General features: G+C 44.7%; 1 protein-coding gene across 1 annotated transcript in view; it reads left to right on the forward strand.

Annotated features, from left to right (window-relative positions):
• Positions 1 to 3,329, forward strand: part of LOC141021643 (uncharacterized) — a 70,071-nt gene extending 66,742 nt beyond the window's left edge. Inside the window, exon 6 of the mRNA XM_073497493.1 lies at positions 2,992 to 3,329. Within this exon, the coding sequence (XP_073353594.1) occupies positions 2,992 to 3,329 (338 nt within the window). The remainder of the gene's footprint in view (positions 1 to 2,991) is intronic.
• Positions 3,330 to 25,801: the final 22,472 nt, after the last annotated feature.

Below are 25,801 nucleotides of genomic sequence, written 5' to 3' on the forward strand. Positions count from 1 at the left end.
CCAACCGGCTTGGATGGAACAGCCGATGGAAACGAGGCCTGGCGTATCGTAGAATGGAGGAAACGGCCTTGTGTTCGACCGGCCACGGTCGAAACGGGATCCTGTTCATCGGGAGGGTTTTGGCGTACCGCAAAACAGAGGAAATGGACCTCCTACGATCGAAACAGGGGTCCTGTTGATTGGGAGGGGTGTGGCGTACCACAAAACGGAGGAAACAGACTTGTGTTGGAGCACTACAGTCGAAACGGGGGTCCTGTTCATCGGGAGGGGTGTGGCGTACCGCAAAACGGAGGAAACGGACTTGTGTTGGAGCGCTACGGTCAAAACGGGGTTCCTGTTCATCGGGAGGGGTGTGGCGTACCGCAAAACGGGACTCCACGGGATACTATTCATCTCCACCGTCGACCCCCTCTAGCCTCCATGGGCTACTGTTCATCCACCGTCGACCTCCTCCAGCCTCCACCTGCGACTGTTCATCCACGGGCTCCTGTTCATCCAGCCTCCACCGCGCGCTACTCCACCAGCTACTGTTCAACCAACCCTCTCCACAGGCTACTGTTCAACCACCCCTCCACGGGCTACTGTTCATCCAGCCCTCCATCGTCTACTGTTCATCTAGCCCTCCATGGGGTGGTCCTGTTCATCCAGCCCTCCACAGGGTCCTGTTCATCCAGCCCCAACCGGCTCGATCGATCGGGGTCCTGTTCATCTAGAGGCAACACCACGGGGTCCTGTTCATCCACCCCCACCGGGAACTGTTCATCCACCCCCCCAGCAACACTCACTGTTCATCCAGAGGCAACACCACGGGGTCCTGTTCATCCACCCCCACCGGGAACTGTTCATCCAAACCCCCAGCAACGCTCACTGTTCATCTAGAGGCAGCATCGATCATCTTCAGTTAGCAGCAGTAGCGAAGGAATCGCTCGATCGGGTTCAGTTAACAGCCATCGATCGATCGCTCGGGTTTAGTAACGCGTAGCCTGCAGTGCAATCGCTCGGGTTCAGTTAGAGCCCAATGCCTCACTCGGGTTCAGTTAGAGCCCAACGCCTCTCGCACCCACGCGCGTGCGTGTATGAGAGAAACGCGCATCGCTCGGCCCCGACCACCCATCGTAACCAGGAACACCCCGATATTTTCCTCGCCCTCACTTCTACCACGGTTTTTTCCGTCATGGACGGCCCAAAGAATATCATGCAGCTGCGCCTCCGGCCCGCCCAGGACGAAAAGCCCATTTTCTATCATGATTTTTTGTCATAGAAGTAGGAGCCCACCACATCTATGATGATACCGTGTTTTGTCACAATTATCGTCATAGAAGTGTCATAAGTATGACAGAAAAACAATTCGTTCGGCCCAAAATGTCACGGATGTGTCTTTTTTTTGTAGTGTAAGAGATCAATGATCAATTGTTGTGTCTCCGTGGGGTGCCCCCCTCCCCGTATATAAAGGAGTGGAGGAGGGGGAGGGGGCCGGCCTCCTATGGCGCGCCCCATGAGGATTCCTACTCCCACTGGGAGTAGGACTCCCCCTTCCAAGTAGGAGTAGGAGAGGAGAAGGAAGGCAGAGAAGGAGAGAAGGAAAGGGGGCCCCCCCCTCATTGTCCAATTCGGACTAGAGGGGGAGGGGGCGCGCGGCTGCCCTGGCCGCCCCTCCTCCTCTCCCACTAGGGCCCATTAGGCCCAATATACTCTCTGGGGGGTTCCGGTAACCCCCCGGTACTCCGGTATATGTCCGAAACCTCCCGAAACACTTCCGGTGTCCGAACATAGTCGTCCAATATATTGATCTTTACGTCTCGACCATTTCAAGACTCCTCGTCATGTCCGTGATCATATCCGGGACTCTGAACTACCTTCGGTACATCAAAACACTAAAACTCATAATACCGATCGTCACCAAACGTTAAGCGTGCGGACCCTACGGGTTCGAGAACTATGTAGACATGACCGAGACACGTCTCCGGTCAATAACCAATAGCGGAACCTGGATGCTCATATTGGTTCCTACATATTCTACGAAGATCTTTATCGGTCAAACCGCATAACAACATACGTTGCTCCCTTTGTCATCGGTATGTTACTTGCCCGAGATTCGATCGTCGGTATCTCAATACCTAGCTCAATCTCGTTACCGCAAGTCTCTTTACTCGTTCTGTAATGCATCATCTCGCAACTAACTCATTAGTTGCATTGCTTGCAAGGCTTATAGTGATGTGCATTACCGAGAGGGCCCAGAGATACCTCTCCGACAATCGGAGTGACAAATCCTAATCTCGATCTATGCCAACTCAACAAGTACCATTGGACACACCTGTAGAGCACCTTTATAATCACCCAGTTACGTTGTGATGTTTGGTAGCACACAAAGTGTTCCTCCGGTAATCGGGAGTTGCATAATCTCATAGTCATAGGAACATGTATAAGTCATGAAGAAAGCAATAGCAGTAAACTAAAACGATCAAGTGCTAAGCTAACGGAATGGGTCAAGTCAATCACATCATTCTCCTAATGATGTGATCCCGTTTATCAAATGACAAGTCATGTCTATGGTTAGGAAACATAACCATCTTTGATCAACAAGCTAGTCAAGTAGAGGCATACTAGTGACACTCTGTTTGTCTATGTATTCACACATGTATTATGTTTCCGGTTAATACAATTCTAGCATGAATAATAAACATTTTATCATGAAATAAGGAAATAAATAATAACTTTATTATTGCCTCTAGGGCATATTTCCTTCACACATCCATGGCGGAGATTGCGGACACCACTCCTCGTCGCGCACCCTCGTGGGCAAGGTGTTCCGCAGCGGGTTCTACTGGCCTACGACGCTCAACGACGCCACCGAGCTGGTGCGATCCTGCGAGGCCTGCCAGTTCCATGCCAAGCAAATTCACCAGCCCACGCAAGGTCTCCAGACCATCCCGCTCTCATGGCCCTTCGCGGTCTGGGGGCTGGATATCCTGGGCCCGTTTCCTCGGGCAGCTGGCGGGTACCGCTACCTCTACGTCGCCATCGACAAGTTCACCAAGTGGGTGGAATTGGAGGCTGTTCGCACCATCCCCGCTGGCTCAACCGTCAAGTTCATCAAGGGCCTCGTGATCCGCTTCGATGTCCCCAACCGTATCATTACTGACAATGGCTCCCAAGTCACAAGCAACCTCTTCAGGACATATTGTGCTAATCTTGGAACACAGATATGCTACGCTTCGGTGGAGCACCCACGGAGCAACGGCCAGGCTGAGCGCGCCAACGTGGAGGTCCTAAGGGGCCTCAAGGCAAGGAGCCTCAAGAAGAAGCTTGAGGCCTGCGGCAGGGGTTGACTCGGTGAGCTTCAGTCCGTGTTGTGGTCCATCCGCACCACCGTGACTAAGCCCACCGGCGATACACCGTTCTTCCTTGTCTACGGGGCTGAGGCGGTCCTCCCACATGAGGACAAGCATTTCTCCCCGCCGGTCCTGGCATTCGATGAGGCACGTCAGGATGCCTCACGGGGAATGGATCTTGTGCTCGGGGAGGAGGCTCGTTGCCTGGCCTCACTCCACGCAGCGAGGTACCAGCAGGCTCTGCGGTGTTACCACTGCGCAGCATCCGCTCCCTGACCCTCGATGTGGGAGACCTCGTCCTGAGGCGGGTCCTTTCCAGGGAGGGCCTTCACAAGCTCTCGTCCATGTGGGATGGCCTGTTATGGATTGCCCGCATCTCCATGCCCGGTGTCGTACGCCTGGAGACGCGGGACGGGGTCCCCATCCAGAATGCTTGGAACATACAGCATCTTCGCAAGTTCTACCCATGACACTCTCACGTAATAATGAGTGGGGCTGTACACGCCCTGGAGTCTCCCCAAGTGCCACTCATCGGCCTCGCGGGGGCTCCTTGATACGTCTCCAACGTATCGATAATTTATGAAGTATTCATGCCATGTTTACTATTGTTTTATATGATCTTGGTATGATTTGATTAGAACTAACCCGGACTGACGCTGTTTTCAGCAGAACTACCGTGGTGTTGTTTTTGTGCAGAAATAAACGTTCTCGGAATGCGCTGAAAATCAACGGAGAATTTTTCAAGAAAATATAAAAAATACTGGAACAAAAATCTACCGGAGGGGAGTCCCGGGGGCCCCACAAGGGTGGGGGGCGCGCCCCTGTGCCTCGTGGACTACCCGTGGGGCCCCCTGACTTGTTCTCGACGCCAACCTCTCCTATAAATAGAGAAACCTCCAAAAATTAACCTAGATCAGAAGTTCCGCCGCCGTAAGCCTCTGTAGCCACGAGAAATCAATCTAGGCCCTCTCCGGCACCCTGTCGGAGGGGGCCATCATCACCGAAGAACATGGAGGAGGATCCTGGAGGGGCCATCATCGCCATGCAGGCGAAGATCCAGAGGGAGAACCTCTCCCCATCTAGGAGGGAGGCCATGGAGGAGGAAGCACAAGGGGGAGAACCTCTCCTCCTCTCTCTCGGTGGCGCTGGAGTGCCATCGGGAGGGGAATCATCGCCGCGGTGATCGTCTTCATCAACATATCCATCCTCATCTATTTTATGCGGTCCACTCTCCCGCACCCCGCTGTAATCCCTACTTGAACATGGTGCTTTATGCCACATATTATGATCCAATGATGTGTTGCCATCCTATGATGTTTTGAGTAGATATCCTTTGTCTTTGGGTTGATTGATGATCTAGATTGGTATGAGTTGTATGTTTTATTTTGGTGCTGTCCAATGGTGCCCTCCGTGTTGCGCAAGCGTGAGGGATTCCCGCTATAGGGTGTTGCAATATGTCCATGGTTTACTTATTGTCTGCGTTGCTTGAGTGACAGAAGCATAAACACGGATAAGTGGGTCACGACGTATGGGATAAAGGGGACTTGATGCTCTAATGCTATGGTTGGGTTTTACCTTAATGATCTTTAGTAGTTGCGGATGCTTGCTAGAGTTCCAATCATAAGTGCATATGATCCAAGACGAGAAAGTATGTTAGCATATGCCTCTTCCTCATATGAAATTGCAATAGTGATTACCGGTCTTGTTAACAATTGCCTAGGATAATTCCGCACACCGACCATCATTATTCCACACTCGCTATTTATAATATTTAGTAATATATTCTAACTTTATGATAATAGCACCTACTTTTATGTTTTAGCTCTCCAATATCATGCAAAGTTATCCTCGTCATACCCACAACGTAGTTTTATTTCTCGTTTCTACTTGGAAGCAAACGTTCGGTATATGTAGAGTCGTATCAGTGGCAGATAGGACTTGAGAGAATATTGATCTTACCTTTAGCTCCTTGTGGGTTCGACACTCCATACTTATCACTTCCACCTTTGGGAATTGTTACGATGATTCCGTGCACTTGGGGATTATCAAGCTCTTTTCTGGCGCCGTTGCCGGGGAGCAATAGCGTGGGGTTGATATTCTCGTGTGTGCTTGTTTGCTTTCTTCACTAAGTAGATTTTGTTTTTCCTTTTTGTTTCTGTTTAGTTGTGCGTGAAACATACAAAAAAAATTAAAAGAATTAAAATACAAAAAAATTTACTTGCCTATCATGCCTAAAAAGTTTTTCAAAAAGAGAAGTGATTGGAAAGTTATGCATTGAAGAAGTGAGGGTCGACCTTGAGCACTTGTGTTCATGCTCACGGAAAAAATGTAGAATTTTTCATGGAAGTTTCTCTGTAAATAATTATCCCCTTGTGTATATCCATTGTATTATAAAAATAATGTGCCAAGCTTTGGTTTTAGGATGATTAGATTACTTTTTACTATGTGCAGAACAAAAACAGAAACTTTGGCTGTAGCGCGTGATTTTACATTTTTTACTGGAAGGTCAAATGGGTCTGAAACTTTTTACACATTACTTCTGTACAAATTGTTCAAATGTTCAAACTTATTTCATAATTTTTGGAGTTACATAAGTTTACTAAACTTCCAGATTACTATAGACTGTCCTGTTTTTGACAGATTCTGTTTTTTCGCGTGTTGTTTGCTTATTTTGATGAATCTATGGCTAGTATCGGGGGGTATGAACCATAGAGAAGTTGGAATACAGTAGGTTTAACACCAATATAAATAAAGAATGAGTTGATTACAGTACCTTAAAGTGGCAGTTTGCTTTATTACACTAACGGATCTCACAAAGTTTTTGTTAAAGTTTTGTGTGGATGAAGTGTTCGAAGATCGAGGAGCTATCAATATGAGAAGAATAAAGAGAGCCAAGAGTTCAAGCTTGCGGATGCCCAAGGCACCCCAAGTAAATATTTCAAAGGATACTCAAGCATCTAAGCTTGGGGATGCCCCGGTTGGCATCCCATCTTTCTTCTTCAACAAATATCGGTATACCTCGGTTTTTGTTTTGTTCACATGATTTGTGTCCTTTGTGTTTTTTTGTTTTTCCTTTAAGAACCATGCTAGCATGAGATAGCCCTTCATTGATATATAGAATAATTTATGTGCTTCACGTATATCTTTTGAGTATGACCTAATAGAATGTTCTTTGTGCTTCACTTAAATCTTTCGAGTATGGTTTTATAGAATGCTTCGTGTGCTTCACTTATATATTTTGAGCTTGGATATTGGTTAGTCTATATTAATTGTAGAATGCTCCATGAACTTCACTTATATCTTTTGGAGTATGAATAATACTATGATCTAAAGTGGGTTTGGAAGAGTGTCAAGTTTAGGAATTAGTGATCCCACTATTCCGAATGAGAAGAATTTTGCTTATGTGGAGAGTAGAAAATTTCTATGCTTGTAGATCATGAAAAGAATGATTTATGTGATGGTTATATTGTTGAATTAATTCATGATGCTACTGAAAATTATTATGAGGGAGGAATATATGCTTGTGGGAATTGCAATAATATCAAGTTTCCTCTCTATATGCTTAAAGGTTTGAAGTTATACTAGTTTTGCCTTCCTATGCTAGTTGATTCTTGTTCCTATAAATTAAGTGCTCACAAAACCCCTAGGCATAGGAAGTGGGTTAGATTTAAATGTGCTAGTCATATTCTTCATGATGCTCTCTTTATTTTTCAATTCTTATCTTTTATGTGAGCATCATTGAAATCATCATGCCTAGCTAAAAGGCACTAAAGAAAAGCGCTTGTTGGGAGACAACCCAATATTTACCCTTAATGTTTTTGTGTGTTTACATGATTAAGCTACTTTAGTAATCATGTTTTATAGCTTTTGTTTGAATAAAATGCCAAGTAAGACCTTTGGGAAGACTTGGGTGAAAGTTAATGTGATCTTGCTGTAAAAAAAAGAAACTTTGCGCTCACGAGATTAGCTGTCATTTTTTACAGAAGAGTGCTTTTGAGTTGATTCTTTTTGAAGAAGATTAATAGACAAATTCCTCATGTCCAACAATTTATTTCATAATTTTTGGAGTAGCATAAGTATGGTTGTTGTTCAGATCATTACAGACTGTTCTGTTTCTGACAGATTCTGTTTTCATTGCATAGTTTGCTTGTTTTCTAGTTTCTATGGCTTATATTTCTCAATATAAATTGTAGAAATGATATGGTACAGTAGGCATTATGTGATAACAATTATGAACCTTATCTTTGACAGTACCAAAGTGAATGGTTTACTCTTTATCATACTAACCTATCTCACGAAGTTCCGTTAAGTTTTGTGTGGTTGAAGTTTTCAAGCTTTGGGTGAGATATCGATATGAGGAGAATAAGGAGTGGAAAGACCCTAAGCTTGGTGATGCCCAAGGCACCCCAAGGTAATATTCAAGGAAGACTCAAGCGCCTATTCTTGGGGATACCCCGGAAGGCATCCCCTCTTTCGTCTTCAAAACTATCGGTATACCTTACTTGGAGCTGTATTTTTATTCGTCACATGATATGTGTTTTGCTTGGAGCGTATTTTCAATTTTACTTGCTGTTTGAATAAAATCATTGGATCTGAAATCTTGAATGAAAAGGAATCCTCCCATGGCTAGTTAATTATTTGACTACTCCTTGTCCTCCACTTATGTCTTTTGAGGTAGTTTGTCATTTACTCACGTGCTTCACGTATATCCTATGAGTAAATGGTTGAATGAATTGAATAATATAAATCTGAATTTATATATGTTTCATATGCTTATAACATGGGGAGTAATGACTTCACACATAATAAGTATAGCTAGTAAACTTATTGAAGGTTAGCAAACGCGGAATTGGTCACTTGAACAATTCATGAAAGAATATTGAAGGAAAAGAGATTTCACATATAAATATACTATCTTGGACATCTTTTGTAATTGTGAGCACTCACTAAAATATGACATGCTAAAACGTTGATGTTGGACAAGGAAGACAACGTAATGGGTTATGTTTTCTTATATCCAAAATAAAGTATATTGTCATGGATCATCCAACATGCTGAGCTTGCCTTTCCCTCATGCTAGCCAAATTATTTGCACCAAGTAGAGATACTACTTGTGCTTCCAAATATCCCTTAAACTAGTTTTGCCATGAGAGTCCACCATAACTACCTATGGATTGAGTAATATCCTTCAAGTAAGTTGTCATCGGTGCATGCAATAAAAATTGCTCTCTAAATATGTATGATCTATTAGTGCGAAGAAAATAAGCTTTATACGAACTTGTGATAGGGAAGAAATAAAAGCGACGGACTGCATAATAAAGGTCTCTATCACAAGAGGCAAAATAAAGTGACATTCTTTTGCATTAAGATTTTGTGCATCCAACCTTAAAAGCACATGACAACCTCTGCTTCCCTCTGCGAATGGCCTATCTTTTATTCTTGTCTTATACCTTATACAAGAGTCATGGTGATCTTCACCTTTCCTTTTTACATTTTATCCTTTGGCAAGCGCATTGTGTTGGAAAGATCCTGATATATATATATATATATATATATATATATATATATATATATATATATATATATATATATCCAATTGGATGTAAGTTATCATGAACTATTATTGTTGACTTTACCCTTGAGGTAAAAGGTTGGGAGGCGAATCTATAAGCCCCTATCTTTCTCTGTGTCCGATTAAAACTTTGAACCCATAAATATCACGTGAGTGTTAGCAATTGTGAAAGATTAAATGATAGTTGAGTATGTGGAGTTTGCTGAATCAAAGCTCTGACATAGACCCTTCCTTGAAATAAGATGAATTGCAATTGTTTGATGACTGAGAGTATAGTTTGTTAGTTTCAAGAAAGTTTATGATCTATACTTTAACATGTGAATACCTCGTTACTTGATCATGACAAGTTTTATGAGATGAGCTACTGTTATGACATATAATGATGCTAGAAAAGGTGATTGAAATTATCATTGATCAAACTTGTGCACTTGCTAGCATTCACACTTCATAAATTATTTCTTTTATCATTTACCTACTTGAGGACGAGCAGGAATTAAGCTTGGGGATGCTGATACATCTCCAACGTATCGATAATTTATGAAGTATTCATGTCATGTTTACTATTGTTTTCTATGATCTTGGTATGATTTGATTAGAACTAACCCGGACTGACGCTGTTTTCAGCAGAACTACCGTGGTGTTGTTTTTGTGCAGAAATAAAAGTACTCGGAATGCGCTGAAAATCAACGGAGAATTTTTCTGGAAAATATAAAAAAATACTGGAACAAAAATCTACCGGAGGGGAGTCCCGGAGCCCCACGAGGGTGGGGGCGCGCCCACCCCCCTGGGCGTGCCCCTGTGCCTCATGGACTACCCGTGGGGCCCCTTGACTTGTTCTTGACGCCAACCTCTCCTATAAATACAGAAACCTCCAGAAATTAACCTAGATCGGAAGTTCCGCCGCCGCAAGCCTCTATAGCCACGAGAAATCAATCTAGGCCCTCTCCGGCACCCTGCCGAAGGGGGCCATCATCACCGGAGGCCATGGAGGTGGATCCTGGAGGGGCCATCATCGCCATGAAGGCCAAGATCCAGAGGGAGAACCTCTCCCCATCTAGGGGGAGGCCATGGAGGAGGAAGCACAAGGGGGAGAACCTCTCCTCCTCTCTCTCAGTGGCGTCGGAGTGCCATCGGGAGGGGAATCATCGCCGCGGTGATCGTCTTCATCAACATCACCATCCTCATCTATTTTACGCGGTCCACTCTCCCGCACCCCGTTGTAATCCCTACTTGAACATGGTGCTTTATGCCACATATTATGATCCAATGATGTGTTGCCATCCTATGATGTTTTGAGTAGATATCGTTTGTCTTTGGGTTGATTGATGATCTAGATTGGTATGAGTTCTATGTTTTATTTTGGTGCTGTCCTATGGTGCCCTCCGTGTTGCGCAAGCGTGAGGGATTCCCGCTATAGGGTGTTGCAATATGTCCATGGTTTACTTATTGTCTGCGTTGCTTGAGTGACAGAAGCATAAACACGGATAAGTGGGTCACAACGTATGGGATAAAGGGGACTTGATGCTCTAATGCTATGGTTGGGTTTTACCTTAATGATCTTTAGTAGTTGCGGATGCTTGCTAGAGTTCCAATCATAAGTGCATATGATCCAAGACGAGAAAGTATGTTAGCTTATGCCTCTTCCTCATATGAAATTGCAATAGTGATTACCGGTCTTGTTAACAATTGCCTAGGATAATTCCGCACACTGACCCATCATTATTCCACACTCGCAATTTATAATATTTAGTAATATATGCTAAATTTATGATAATAGCACATACTTTTATGTTTTAGATCTCCGATATCATGCAAAGTTATCCTCTTCATACCCACAACGTAGTTTTATTTCTCGTTTCTAGTTGGAAGCAAACGTTCGGTATACGTAGAGTCGTATCAGTGGCAGATAGGACTTGAGAGAATATTGATCTTACCTTTAGCTCCTTATGGGTTCGACACTCCATACTTATCACCTCCACCGTTGGGAATTGTTACGATGATTCCCTGCACTTGGGGATTATCACTTGTAGCGACCAGACCTCAAATGGCCTGTGCTGCTGTGCACCAGTGTCATCCCTGGATCAGTAATGCTGACACGCACAGTACAAATGGAGGATTTATAACAGAGTAGCAATCAGACACTTATTACATCGAATATCTCCGAAGAGATTAAGTATAAACATGGCTTAAGGCCATCTAATAACGATAACAGCGGAAGACTTGGAAGATGAGTGAGTCCATCAACTCCAGCGGCATCACTGAGTATAAGACCACGACCTAAGGCACCTTACTCGTCGTCTGAAAAGTCTGCAACATGAAACGTTGCAGCCCGAAACGGGTCAGCACATAGAATATGCTGGCAAAGCAACACATGGAGAGCAATGAACAATGATAATGCTATACTATATGCATATATGGCTGGTGGAAAGGCTCTATGGTTACAGTTTTTGCGAAAAGCCAATTTTATCCTACTGCAAAGGAATAAATTTTATTTAACTATCATGGTGGTTGAAACATTGAGAAGGTACCTCCAACTCAATCCCAATTAAGTGTCATCATTAACCCAACAAAATTAATTATAAGTATCACGGTGATGAGATTCAAATGATAATCCAGATACTAGATACTCAAGTTGTCCATAACCGGGGACACGGCTAATCATGATCAGTTTGTACACTCTGCAGATGTTTGTGCACTTTTCCCCACAAGACTCGATCGCCTCCGCTTGATTCTCGCACTGCATGATGTTTGAGAAACGGATGACCGAGACACAGTCTTTCAGAAACAATCACTCTACTCTGGATGGACCGGTACACCTACTTTCCCCTACATCTGCTAGTCCACCTCTTCAAGAGATCCTGTAACCTACTCAGCTATGCTAGAGCCCATAATAGCTTGTGGCTGCACACGGAAGTTTCTAGCATGAATAATCTTATGATCCCTTTGAGCCTGGGTGGCGGTCCTTATACAAACAGACAACACTGGGTTCTCCAGGTGCCTCAATCCACCCAGATGTGAGTTTTAGTTGCCACCTTAAGTTGAACCATTATTAACAATCTCACATCTGTCGTGAATATCACTCAAACCCAATCCACGTCTACGAGCATAGCATGGCAATATAAAAGCAACGTAGAAGTAACTCCCAAGGGTTTGATAAGAAAAACAGGTAATAGCTACTACCTCAACTACTTCCCAATACCCACAATTTAATTAGATCCTAATCATGCAAGTGTTTGAGGAAAACAGATCTAATGCAGTAAAACTGGGTATGAACGGGGTATGATCAAAGTGTTACTTGCCTTGCTGATGATCCGCAAAACCTAGCGAGTCGAAGTAACAAGCGGCACACTCCGGGTACTCTATCGCAAACAAACAAGCATACAATCAGTACTCATCTAATGCACAGGTAAAACTCGAATGAAAGATCCAACCAGAAAGTTCAACTTAAGAACTCCGGTTTGCAAAAAGAATCAACTCGAAAAAAGAGCAACGAAAGTCAAACGGCGAAGGAAAGAAACTTTGTTTGCTAATCTGGATCTAGGTCAAATTTTACTGTAGAAAAAACTTGTTTGAGTAGGTAAACGGAAAGAGAATTTCGAGATGAAACTCTAGGCGCTTGAATCACCTGATTCCGATAAACGAGCGAAAAGTTAAACAGGTTTGAAAATTCGATCGGAAATCGAATCCGAGAAAATAACGAGAAAATCCGACGAAAAAGAAAACGGACGAACGGTTAAATAACGAACGTTCGTTAACAGAGAAAAACCGATGAACGCGTTCGTTAAAACGAACGGTTCAGTGAACGCTCGCGAAATAAGAAAACCAAAAAAAATCGATCTAGGGTTTTTTTTAAACAAAAGGTTTTTTTTACAGAAAACCGGTCAACACGAGACGACCGGCGGCAGTACCTCGGCGGCGGGCTCAGCGAGGGCTCCGGCGGGCGGGGCTCGGGCGCGAGGGGCGGCGGGGCTCGGGGGGGTGCTCCGGCGGGCGGGGCGGCGGCTCCGGCGACTCCCGGCGGCGGCGGCGAGGCAAAAAGGCGGCGGCGGCGGGGCTAGATGCGGGCGGCGGCGGCGGTGGCGAGGAAAACGGAGAGGGGGTATATATGGAGGGGGGGTGCGGGCGGCTTGGGGAAGGGGCAAACCCGAGGCGGCGGCGGCTCCCGTGGCGAGCTCGGACTTCGGCGGCGGCGGGCGTGCGGGAAGAGGAGAGGCGACGGGGCGGGCCGTCGGCTGGGCTCGGCCGAGTCGGCGCGGGCGCGTATTTTTTTTAAAATAAGTTCCGCGGAAAATATTGCGTAGAAAAATAAATAAAAATCAGAAAAAATATGAAATAAATTTTCCCCGTCTAATTAGAAAATCTAGAATAGGGTGAACATTTTTAAAATCAAAAATAAATATTTTGAAAACATGCATATTTTTTTAAATGCAATAAAATTGCAAATAAAATCCAAATAAATCCCAAATAATGTTTTTAACATTTTTCCTCCAGTATTTCAATGTTTTGGAGAAGTCATATTATCTCCTCTCGTTTATTTAATATTGAAATATTTTTCCGGAGAGAAAAATAATTAAAAATTCCAATCCTCGTTTGAAAAATCAAATAAGAAAATTCTAGAAAATCCCCAACTCTCTCTCCGAGGGTCCTTGAGTTGCTTAGGATTTATCGAGGATTTTGTCAAAATGCAACAAAACATGATATGCAAATGATGATCTATGTATAACATTCCAAATTGAAAATTTAGGATGTTACAAACCTACCCCCCTTAAGATGAATCTCGCCCTCGAGATTCGGGTTGGCTAGAAAACAGGTGGGAGTGGTTTTTCCATAGATCTTCCTCTCGCTCCCAGGTGGCCTCATCTTCTGTGTGGTGACTCCACTGGACTTTGCAAAACTTAATAACCTTGCTGCGGGTAACTCGGCTGGCATACTCGAGAATCTTAACGGGTTTCTCCTCATAAGTCAAATCACTTTCCAACCGAATCGCTTCCAGTGGCACAGTATCTCTCAGTGGTATCTCAGCCATCTCTGCGTGGCACTTCTTCAACTGCGAAACATGAAATACATCATGAACTTCAGACAATCCTTCGGGCAATTCCAGCTTGTAGGCAACTTCTCCCATACGTTTCAACACTCTGTATGGTCCGATAAAACGAGGCGCTAACTTTCCCTTAACTCCAAAACGCTTTACTCCTCGAAGTGGTGATACTCGAAGATACACTCTGTCTCCGACTTCGTGAACTGTCTCCTTGCGTTTAGAATCAGCGTAACTCTTCTGCCTGGACTGGGCTACCTTGAGCCTATCGCGAATCAACTTTACTTTCTGTTCAGACTCCTTAATCAAATCTGGCCCAAACAACTGACGGTCTCCAACTTCGTCCCATAACAACGGTGTTCTACACCTCCTTCCGTACAAAGCTTCGAAAGGGGCCATCTTCAAACTGGTCTGATAACTGTTGTTATATGAAAACTCTGCATATGGCAAATTGTCGTCCCAACTAGATCCATAATCTAGCGCACATGCTCTCAACATGTCCTCCAAAATCTGGTTGACTCTCTCGGTCTGTCCATCTGTCTACGGGTGAAATGTTGTACTAAATTCCAGCCTGGTTCCCAATGTTTCATGTAACTGCTTCCAAAACTTTGAGGTAAATTGGGTTCCTCTGTCTGATACAATGGTCCTCGGCACTCCATGCAAACATACTATCCTGGTCATGTATATCTTTGCCAACTTAGCACTGGTGTAAGTGGTCTTCACAGGAATGAAATGAGCTACTTTCGTCAAACGGTCGACTACAACCCATATCGAGTCATAGCCTGAACGAGTCCTGGGTAATCCTGTGATAAAATCCATGCCTATTTTATCCCACTTCCATTCGGGTATCGGCAACGGCTGTAGCAATCCTGCTGGCTTCTGATGCTCTACTTTCACTCTCTGACATACATCACAAACTGCTACAAACTCCGCAATATCCTTCTTCATTCCGGTCCACCAGAAAGTATTCTTCAAATCCAAATACATCTTGGTATTCCCTGGGTGAATCGAGTACGGTGAATCATGGGCTTCTTGCAAAATCAACTTCCTGATCTCCGGATCATTTGGCACATATACACGGTCCTCGAACCATAAGGTATCGTGCTCATCCTCACGAAATCCCTTGGCTTTTCCTTTGCTCATATTCTCCTTTATCTCTTCAATCTCCTTGTCTGTCTTCTGAGCTTCTCTGATCCTTTCCATCAAGGTAGACTGAATCTCCAATGTCGCTAAATAGCCTCTTGGGACTATTTCCAAACATAGCTCGCGAAGGTCCTTGGCTAACTCCTGAGGTAACTCTCCTGTCATGAGGGTGTTGACATGACTCTTGCGGCTCAACGCGTCTGCTACTACGTTAGCCTTTCCAGGGTGATAATGCAATCTCATATCGTAGTCTTTGATGAGCTCCAACCATCTCCTCTGTCTGAGGTTTAACTCCTTCTGCGTGAAAATGTACTTCAAACTCTTGTGATCCGTGTACACCTCACAATGGTTTCCGATGAGAAAATGTCTCCATGTCTTCAATGCATGCACCACGGCTGCTAATTCCAAATCATGCGTAGCATAATTCTTCTCATGGGGTTTAAGTTGTCGTGAAGCATAGGAAACAACTCTTCCTTCCTGCATAAGCACTGCTCCAAGTCCTCGACGAGAAGCGTCGCAATAAACTTCATAGTCCTTGCGTTGATCTGGCAAAATCAACACTGGTGATGTAACCAATCGTTTCTTCAACTCCTGGAAACTAGCTTCACATTCCTCAGTCCAATTGAATTTGGTGTCCCTCTTCAATAGCTCGGTCATGGGCTTAGCAATCCTTGAGAAATTCTCGATAAATCTCCGGTAGTATCCTGCAAGTCCAAGAAAACTCCGGATTTCTCCAACTGTCGTGGGTGATTCCCAACTTGTCACTGTGTCAACTTTGGCAGGGTCTACTGCTATTCCTTCTCCAGAAATAACATGTCCAAGGAATCCAAATTCCTTCAACCAAAATTCACATTTGCTGAACTTGGCATATAACTGATGTTCTCTGAGCTTCTCAAGTACCAATCGTAAATGCTCCTCATGCTCTTCTTCATCCTTGGAAAAGATTAAAATATCATCAATGAACACCACGACGAACTTATCCAAAAACTCCATAAACACTTTGTTCATCAGGTTCATGAAATAGGCCGGTGCGTTAGTCAGTCCAAATGACATAACGGTATACTCATACAATCCATATCTGGTGGTAAATGCTGTCTTGGGTATATCCTGCTCTCGAATCTTCAACTGATGGTATCCTGATCGTAGATCGATCTTGGAAAATACTTTAGCTCCTTGCAGGCGGTCAAACAAATCATTGATCATCGGCAGTGGGTACTTGTTTTTGATGGTCACTTCATTCAATCCTCGGTAATCAACAACCATCCTTAGTGATCCATCTTTCTTCTCCACTAGAAGTACTGGTGATCCCCAAGGTGACGAACTTGGGCGAATATAGCCTTTATCCAGTAACTCCTTGATCTGTTTCTTAATTTCCTCCAAATCCTTTGCGGGCATCCTGTACGGTCTCTTAGATATTGGCCCTGTGCCTGGCAAAAGTTCAATCAAGAACTCAATGTATCTATCTGGTGGCATGCCTGGCAACTCTTCTGGAAATACATCCGGATAGTCCTTCACCACTCGTACTTCCTCCTGTACAACTCCTGATAAGGAATTCACTTGAGTCCTCTTCAGCATATGTCTGGATACATACTTGATCCTTTTTCCTTCCGGGGTGGTAAGAAAAATCGTCTTGTTGGCACAATCGATGTTTCCTCCATACAACGATAGCCAATCCATTCCCAAAATCACATCCAAACCTTGTGATTCCAAAACAATGAGGTCTGAGGGGAAAACATGCCTTCCAATGGCCAACGGTATCTGAAAACATCCTTGGGTGGCCTTATACTCTGCTCCTGGCGAGGTTACTAACATGGGGCTTTTGAGAACTTGGGTGGACATCTTAAACTTGTTTACGAATCCCCTAGATATGTATGAATGCGATGCACCCGTATCGAAAAGAACAGTTGCAGTAAATGACTTAACCAAAAACTTACCTATTACTGCATCAGGCTGAGCTTCAATCTCCTCCACGCTCACGTGGTTCACATGTCCTTTGTTGAACGGGTTCGGCTTCTTCCCAGAGCTTCCATTGCCATTTCCATTTTGGGCTTCGGGACAATCAGTTGCATAATGTCCCGTCTTCTGGCACTTGAAACAAGTAATGTGACTTAGATCTCTCTTGGTTGTGGTAGATGGGTTGGTGCGGTTCTGTCCGTTTCCTCCATTCCCATTACCATTCTTGGAGCCATTATGGTTGTGCGAACTACCTCCTCCATGGGTACGCTGAAACTATTCTCCCGGCTTCGGGGTAAATCGTGGCTTCTGCTGGGCTCCAGAATTATACTTCCCTTGTCCATATGTCCTCTTGCGGTTTTCAATCTGCTGTTGCTTCCCTTCAATCATGAGAGCTCTATCTACCAGCTCCTGGTAGTTGTTGAAAGTTGCTACCATCAACTGCATACTCAGCTCATCATTCAATCCTTCCAGAAACTTCTCCTGCTTGGCAGCATCCGTAGCAACGTCATCTGGTGCATAACGTGCTAACTTACTGAAATCCTCCACATACTGGCCTACGGTGCGTCCTCCTTGGCGTAGGTTGCGGAACTCACGCTTCTTCATAGCCATAGCTCCTGCTGAAACATGAGCTGTACGGAAAGCTTGCTGAAACTGGTCCCATGTGACAGTGTCAATAGGGTGCGTGGCTGTATAATTCTCCCACCATGATGCTGCGGGTCCATCAAGCTGATGTGCGGCAAAACGCACTCTTTCCGCATCTGTGCATCCTGCAGTGGTCAACTCCCTTCCAACTTTGCGGAGCCAATCATCTGCTACAATCGGCTCGGTGCTACTGGAAAACACCGGTGGGTTTAGCCTTAAGAAACGGGCTAAGTGATCAACAGGTGGTGGTGGCGGTGGGTTGTTGTCGTTGTTGTTGCCTTGGTTCTGAACTAACACTTGCATCAGGGCATTCTGTTGCTGAATCAACTGGGTGATCTCTAGCGGGAAAACAAATCCGGTGTCGCGTCTCGGAGGCATCTGATAGGTTTAGAAAAGATGAGAATTAAGAATAGAATGAGGTCTAGAGGGAAAACACTACCCATATGCTCATGAGACAAATTCAATCAATATCACTCAATCAATCCAAACAAGGCAAAACAATCGATCTAACTAGCGTTACAAGGTGCTTGAACTATACTACTAAATGGGGGAAAAACTACTACTGATATGGTGGTCTACTAAAAATTCTGATCCGTTGAAGACTCCATGATGTCTGCTCCAGCTTCATCAATCCATTCGTCTTCACTTGGTTCCGAGTCGGTGTCGTCGATGATGATGTAGTTATCCGGACAAGTGCATTCGTCGACTTCTGCTTTTGGCACTGGATTTCCCATGGATGATCCAATCTTATTCTCCAGGTCGTCAATCTTCCCGACTAGTGCGTAGATTTCCTCCAAATAATCTTCGCATGTAGTCTTGAGTTCTTCTTGGAGTTCCTTGATCTTCGTGAATGCCGTCTTCAGTTCTTCCTTGTCCGTGCATATCTGATTCTCCTGGCGTCGAATATGTTGGTTCTGCTCCTGGATGAAAGCTGCAATTGATCCATCCTTCTTGGTCCTGATCATCTCCCATTGCGCGTCTCGACGTCCACAAATTTGATAAATCGTATCCTTAAGCTCCTGGTGGTAGACTTCTCCAATGCGTCCCATGGCGATGTGTGCGGCCATGCTCTTCCCTAAACTCCAAGTCGGTGCTTCGTAAACCAATCTCATGGGTTCCGTAATTGGCACAAACGTTCTTCCTGGAATGATAACTTGAATCTTCCAGCTCTCTTCTTCAGGAAATGTGGCGTTGTAGGTTCCGGTGATGCTTGGTATTCCTATGTTCAAGTACTTGGTGACTTCCTTCAAGTGTCGTCCAAACGGCGTGTCTTCATCTGGTCGCATGAAATTGCTCCTTGCATTCGCCATTCCTAAAAGAGTAGAAAGTGGAGAGGGGTCAGAAATGAGAAGAGAGAAGTTTTCTAGGGCTTAAACTTAGTGGTCGTGTCCTATAGTCAGCGTGTGCTCTGATACCAACTTTGTAGCGACCAGACCTCAAATGGCCTGTGCTGCTGTGCACCAGTGTCATCCCTGGATCAGTAATGCTGACACGCACAGTACAAATGGAGGATTTATAACAGAGTAGCAATCAGACACTTATTACATCGAATATCTCCGAAGAGATTAAGTATAAACATGGCTTAAGGCCATCTAATAACGATAACAGCGGAAGACTTGGAAGATGAGTGAGTCCATCAACTCCAGCGGCATCACTGAGTATAAGACCACGACCTAAGGCACCTTACTCGTCGTCTGAAAAGTCTGCAACATGAAACGTTGCAGCCCGAAACGGGTCAGCACATAGAATATGCTGGCAAAGCAACACATGGAGAGCAATGAACAATGATAATGCTATACTATATGCATATATGGCTGGTGGAAAGGCTCTATGGTTACAGTTTTTGCGAAAAGCCAATTTTATCCTACTGCAAAGGAATAAATTTTATTTAACTATCATGGTGGTTGAAACATTGAGAAGGTACCTCCAACTCAATCCCAATTAAGTGTCATCATTAACCCAACAAAATTAATTATAAGTATCACGGTGATGAGATTCAAATGATAATCCAGATACTAGATACTCAAGTTGTCCATAACCGGGGACACGGCTAATCATGATCAGTTTGTACACTCTGCAGATGTTTGTGCACTTTTCCCCACAAGACTCGATCGCCTCCGCTTGATTCTCGCACTGCATGATGTTTGAGAAACGGATGACCGAGACACAGTCTTTCAGAAACAATCACTCTACTCTGGATGGACCGGTACACCTACTTTCCCCTACATCTGCTAGTCCACCTCTTCAAGAGATCCTGTAACCTACTCAGCTATGCTAGAGCCCATAATAGCTTGTGGCTGCACACGGAAGTTTCTAGCATGAATAATCTTATGATCCCTTTGAGCCTGGGTGGCGGTCCTTATACAAACAGACAACACTGGGTTCTCCAGGTGCCTCAATCCACCCAGATGTGAGTTTTAGTTGCCACCTTAAGTTGAACCATTATTAACAATCTCACATCTGTCGTGAATATCACTCAAACCCAATCCACGTCTACGAGCATAGCATGGCAATATAAAAGCAACGTAGAAGTAACTCCCAAGGGTTTGATAAGAAAAACAGGTAATAGCTACTACCTCAACTACTTCCCAATACCCACAATTTAATTAGATCCTAATCATGCAAGTGTTTGAGGAAAACAGATCTAATGCAGTAAAACTGGGTATGAACGGGGTATGATCAAAGTGTTACTTGCCTTGCTGATGATCCGCAAAACCTAGCGAGTCGAAGTAACAAGCGGCACACTCCGGGTACTCTATCGCAAACAAACAAGCATACAATCAGTACTCATCTAATGCACAGGTAAAACTCGAATGAAAGATCCAACCAGAAAGTTCAACTTAAGAACTCCGGTTTGCAAAAAGAATCAACTCGAAAAAAGAGCAACGAAAGTCAAACGGCGAAGGAAAGAAACTTTGTTTGCTAATCTGGATCTAGGTCAAATTTTACTGTAGCAAAAACTTGTTTGAGTAGGTAAACGGAAAGAGAATTTCGAGATGAAACTCTAGGCGCTTGAATCACCTGATTCCGATAAACGAGCGAAAAGTTAAACAGGTTTGAAAATTCGATCGGAAATCGAATCCGAGAAAATAACGAGAAAATCCGACGAAAAAGAAAACGGACGAACGGTTAAATAATGAACTTTCGTTAACAGAGAAAAACCGATGAACGCGTTCGTTAAAACGAATGGTTCGGTGAACGCTCGCGAAATAAGAAAACCGAAAAAAAACCGATCTAGGGTTTTTTTTAAACAAAAGGTTTTTTTTACAGAAAACCGGTCAACACGAGACGACCGGCGGCAGTACCTCGGCGGCGGGCTCGGCGAGGGCTCCGGCGGGCGGGGCTCGGGCGCGAGGGGCGGCGGGGCTCGGGGGGGGGGGGGTGCTCCGGCGGGCGGGGCGGCGGCTCCGGCGACTCCCGGCGGCGGCGGCGAGGCAAAAAGGCGGCGGCGGCGGGGCTAGATGCGGGCGGCGGCGGCAGGCTTCTCCGGCGGCGGTGGCGAGGAAAACGGAGGGGGGGTATATATGGAGGGGGGTGCGGGCGGCTTGGGGAAGGGGCAAACCCGAGGCGGCGGCGGCTCCCGTGGCGAGCTCGGACTCCGGCGGCGGCGGGCGTGCGGGAAGAGGAGAGGCGACGGGGCGGGCCGTCGGCTGGGCTCGGCCCAGTCGGCGCGGGCGCGTATTTTTTTTTAAATAAGTTCCGCGGAAAATATTGCGTAGAAAAATAAATAAAAATCAGAAAAATATGAAATAAATTGTCCCCGTCTATTTAGAAAATCTAGAATAGGGTGAACATTTTTAAAATCAAAAATAAATATTTTGAAAACATGCATATTTTTTTAAATGCAATAAAATTGCAAATAAAATCCAAATAAATCCCAAATAATGTTTTTAACATTTTTCCTCCAGTATTTGAATGTTTTGGAGAAGTCATATTATCTCCTCTCGTTTATTTAATATTGAAATATTTTTCCGGAGAGAAAAATAATTAAAAATCCAATCTCGTTTGAAAAATCAAATAAGAAAATTCTAGAAAATCCCCAACTCTCTCTCCGAGGGTCCTTGAGTTGCTTAGGATTTATCGAGGATTTTGTCAAAATGCAACAAAACATGATATGCAAATGATGATCTATGTATAACATTCCAAATTGAAAATTTGGGATGTTACATCACTCCCACCCATGCCCAAGTGGAAGCCCCATGCTCCGCGCTGGCGGATGACACAGTCAAACAACGACTACGCCCACGCCAAGTGGAGGCCCCATGCTCTACACTGGTGGGAATAGTAGCTTAGGTGCCGGACGCGACTGTTCTTTGCTTTCTCTTATAACCAAATTTGCCACTTCTTGGAATGAATTTTGAAGTTTCCGCATCTTTATTCGAATGGGGGGTCAAGATTTTTCCTGAAGTGTTTTCCCTCTTGAACCTCGTTTATTAAGGAAGTAACAGTGGCCCATTGCTCCCTCCTACGCGTCCCGCGAGCAGGGGCTGGGCACGGTGTAACGCTCGGGCCAGACCCGACGACGTTGGAATCCCAGGCCACAATGGCCGCAGGTCTGCCCGCGCGCACACCTCGCCAAGGCCTTGGCGTCCGGATCCTCGCACGACGCTCCTGAGCGAGCCAATAGGCAAGTTCTTGGGGAACATAGTAATTTAAAAAAAATCCTACGCACACGCAAGATCATGGTGATGCATAGCAACGAGAGGGGAGAGTATGTCCACGTACCCTCGTAGACCGAAAGCGGAAGCGTTATGACAACGTGGTTGATGTAGTCGTACGTCTTCACGATCGACCGATCCTCAGTACCGAACGTACGGCACCTCCGTGTTCAGCACACGTTCAGCTCGGTGACGTCCCGTGAACTCACGATCCAGTAGAGCTTCGAGGGAGAGCTTCGTCAGCACGACGGCGTGATGACAGTGTTGATGAAGTTACTGACGCAGGGCTTCGCCTAAGCACCGCTACGATATGACCGAGGTGGATTATGGTGGAGGGGGGCACCGCACACGGCTAAGAGAGATCAATGATCAACTTGTGTGTCTATGGGGTGCCCCCTGGCCACGTATATAAAGGAGTGGAGGAGGGGGGAGAGGTCCGGCCCCTATGGCGTGCCCTGGAGGAGTCCTACTCCCACCGGGAGTAGGATTCCCCCTTCCCTAGTTGGACTAGGAGAGAAGGAAGGGGGAGAGAGGGAAGAAGGAAAAGGGGGGCGCCGCCACCTAGTCCAATTCGGACCAGAGGGGGAGGGGGCACGCGGTCTGCCCTGGCCTCCTCTCTCTCTCTCCCCAGTATGGCCCATTAAGGCCCATACTATTACGGGGGGTTCCGGTAACCTCCCGGTACTCCGGTAAAATCTCGATTTCACCCGGAACCATTCCGATGTCCAAATATAGCCTTCCAACATATCGATCCTTATGTCTCGACCATTTTGAGACTCCTCGTCATGGCCGTGATCATACCCGGGACACAGAACTACCTTTGGTACATCAAAACACAAAAACTAATAATACCGATCGTCACAGAACTTTAAGCGTGCGGACCCTACGGGTTCGAGAACTATGTAGACATGACCGAGACACGTCTCCGGTCAATAACCAATAGCGGAACCTGGATGCTCATATTGGTTCCTACATATTCTACGAAGATCTGTATCAGTCAAACCGCATAACAACATACGTTGTTCCCTTTGTCATCGGTATGTTACTTGTCCGAGATTCGATCGTTGGTATCTCAATACTTAGCTCAATATCGTTACCGGCAAGTCTCTTTACTCGTTCTGTAATGCATCATCCCGCAACTAACTCATTAGTTGCATTGCTTGCAAGGCTTATAGTGATGTGCATTACCGAGAGGGCCCAGAGATACCTCTCCGACAATCGGAGTGACAAATCCTAATCTCAATCTATGCCAACTCAACAAGTACCATTGGAGACACCTGTAGAGCACCTTTATAATCACCCAGTTACGTTGTGATGTTTGGTAGCACACAAAGTCTTCCTCCGGTAATCAGGAGTTGCATAATCTCATAGTCATAGGAACATGTATAAGTCATGAAGAAAGCAATAGCAGTAAACTAGAACGATCAGGTGCTAAGCTAACTGAATGGGTCAAGTCAATCACATCATTCTCCTAATGATGTGATCACGTTTATCAAATGACAACTCATGTCTATGGTTAGGAAACATAACCATCTTTGATCAACGAGCTAGTCAAGTAGAGGCATACTAGTGACACTCTGTTTGTCTATGTATTCACACATGTATTATGTTTCCGGTTAATACAATTCTAGCATGAATAATAAACATTTATCATGAAAAAAGGAAATAAATAATAACTTTATCATTGCCTCTAGGGCATATTTCCTTGAGTCTCCCACTTGCACTACAGTCAATAATCTAGATTACACAGTAATGATTCTAACACCCATGGAGCCTTGGTGTTGATCATGTTTTGCTCGTGAGAGAGGCTTAGTCAACGGGTCTGCAACATTCAGATCCGTATGTATCTTGCAAATCTCTATGTCTCCCACCTGGACTTGATCGCGGATGGAATTGAAGCGTCTCTTGATGTCTTTGGTTCTCTTGTGAAATCTGGATTCCTTTGCCAAGGCAATTGCACCAGTATTGTCACAAAAGATTTTCATTGGACCCGATGCACTAGGTATAACACCTAGATCAGATATGAACTCCTTCATCCAGACTCCTTCATTTGCTGCTTCCGAAGCAGCTATGTACTCCGCTTCACACGTAGATCCCGCCATGACGCTTTGTTTAGAACTGCTCCAACTGACAGCTCCACCGTTCAATATAAATATGTATCCGGTTTGTGATTTAGAATCGTCCGGATTAGTGTCAAAGCTTGCACCGACGTAACCATTTACGACGAGCTCTTTATCACCTCCATAAACGAGAAATATATCCTTAGTCCTTTTCAGGTATTTCAGGATGTTCTAGACCGCTGTCCAGTATCCACTCCTGGATTACTTTGGTACCTCCCTGCTAAACTAATAGCAAGGCACACATCAGGTCTGGTACACAGCATTGCATACATGATAGAGCCTATGACTGAAGCATAGGGAACACTTTTCATTTTCTCTCTATCTTCTGCAGTGGTCGGGCATTGAGTCTTACTCAACTTCACACCTTGTAACACAGGCAAGCACCCTTTCTTTCCTTGATCCATTTTAAACTTCTTCAAAACTTTATCAAGGTAGGTGCTTTGTGAAAGTCGAATTAAGCGTCTTGATCTATCTCTATAGATCTTGATACCCAATATATAAGCAGCTTCGCCGAGGTCTTTCATTGAAAAACTCTTATTCAAGTATCCTTTTATGCTATCCAGAAATTCTATATCATTTCCAATCAACAATATGTCATCCACATATAATATTAGAAATGCTACAGAGCTCCCACTCACTTTCTTGTAAATACAGGCTTCTCCAAAAGTCCGTATAAAACCATATGCTTTGATCACACTATCAAAACGTTTGTTCCAACTCCGAGATGCTTGCACCAGTCCATAAATGGATCGCTGGAGCTTGCACACTTTGTTAGCACCTTTTGGATCGACAAAACCTTCTGGTTGCATCATATACAACTCTTCTTCTAGAAATCCATTCAGGAATGCAGTTTTGACATCCATTTGCCAAATTTCATAATCATAAAATGCGACATTTGCTAACATGATTCAGACAGACTTAAGCATCGCTACGGGTGAGAAAGTCTCATTGTAGTCAACCCCTTGAACTTGTCGAAAACCTTTCTCAACAAGTCGAGCTTTGTAGATAGTAACATTACCGTCAGCGTCAGTCTTTTTCTTGAAGATCCATTCATTTTCTATGGCTTGCCGATCATCGGGCAAGTCAACCAAAGTCCACACTTTGTTCTCATACATGGATCCCATCTCAGATTTCATGGCTTCAAGCCATTTTGCGGAATCTGGGCTCACCATTGCTTCTTCATAGTTCGTAGATTCATCATGGTCAAGTAACATGACCTCCAGAACAGGATTACCGTACCACTCTGGTGTGGATCTTACTCTAGTAGATCTACGAGGTTCGGTAGTAACTTGATCTGAAGTTTCATGATCAATATCATTAGCTTCCTCACTAATTGGTGTAGG

The sequence above is a fragment of the Aegilops tauschii genome, chromosome 4, assembly GCF_002575655.3.
Source record: "Aegilops tauschii subsp. strangulata cultivar AL8/78 chromosome 4, Aet v6.0, whole genome shotgun sequence".
Classification (NCBI taxonomy): Eukaryota; Viridiplantae; Streptophyta; class Magnoliopsida; order Poales; family Poaceae; genus Aegilops; species Aegilops tauschii.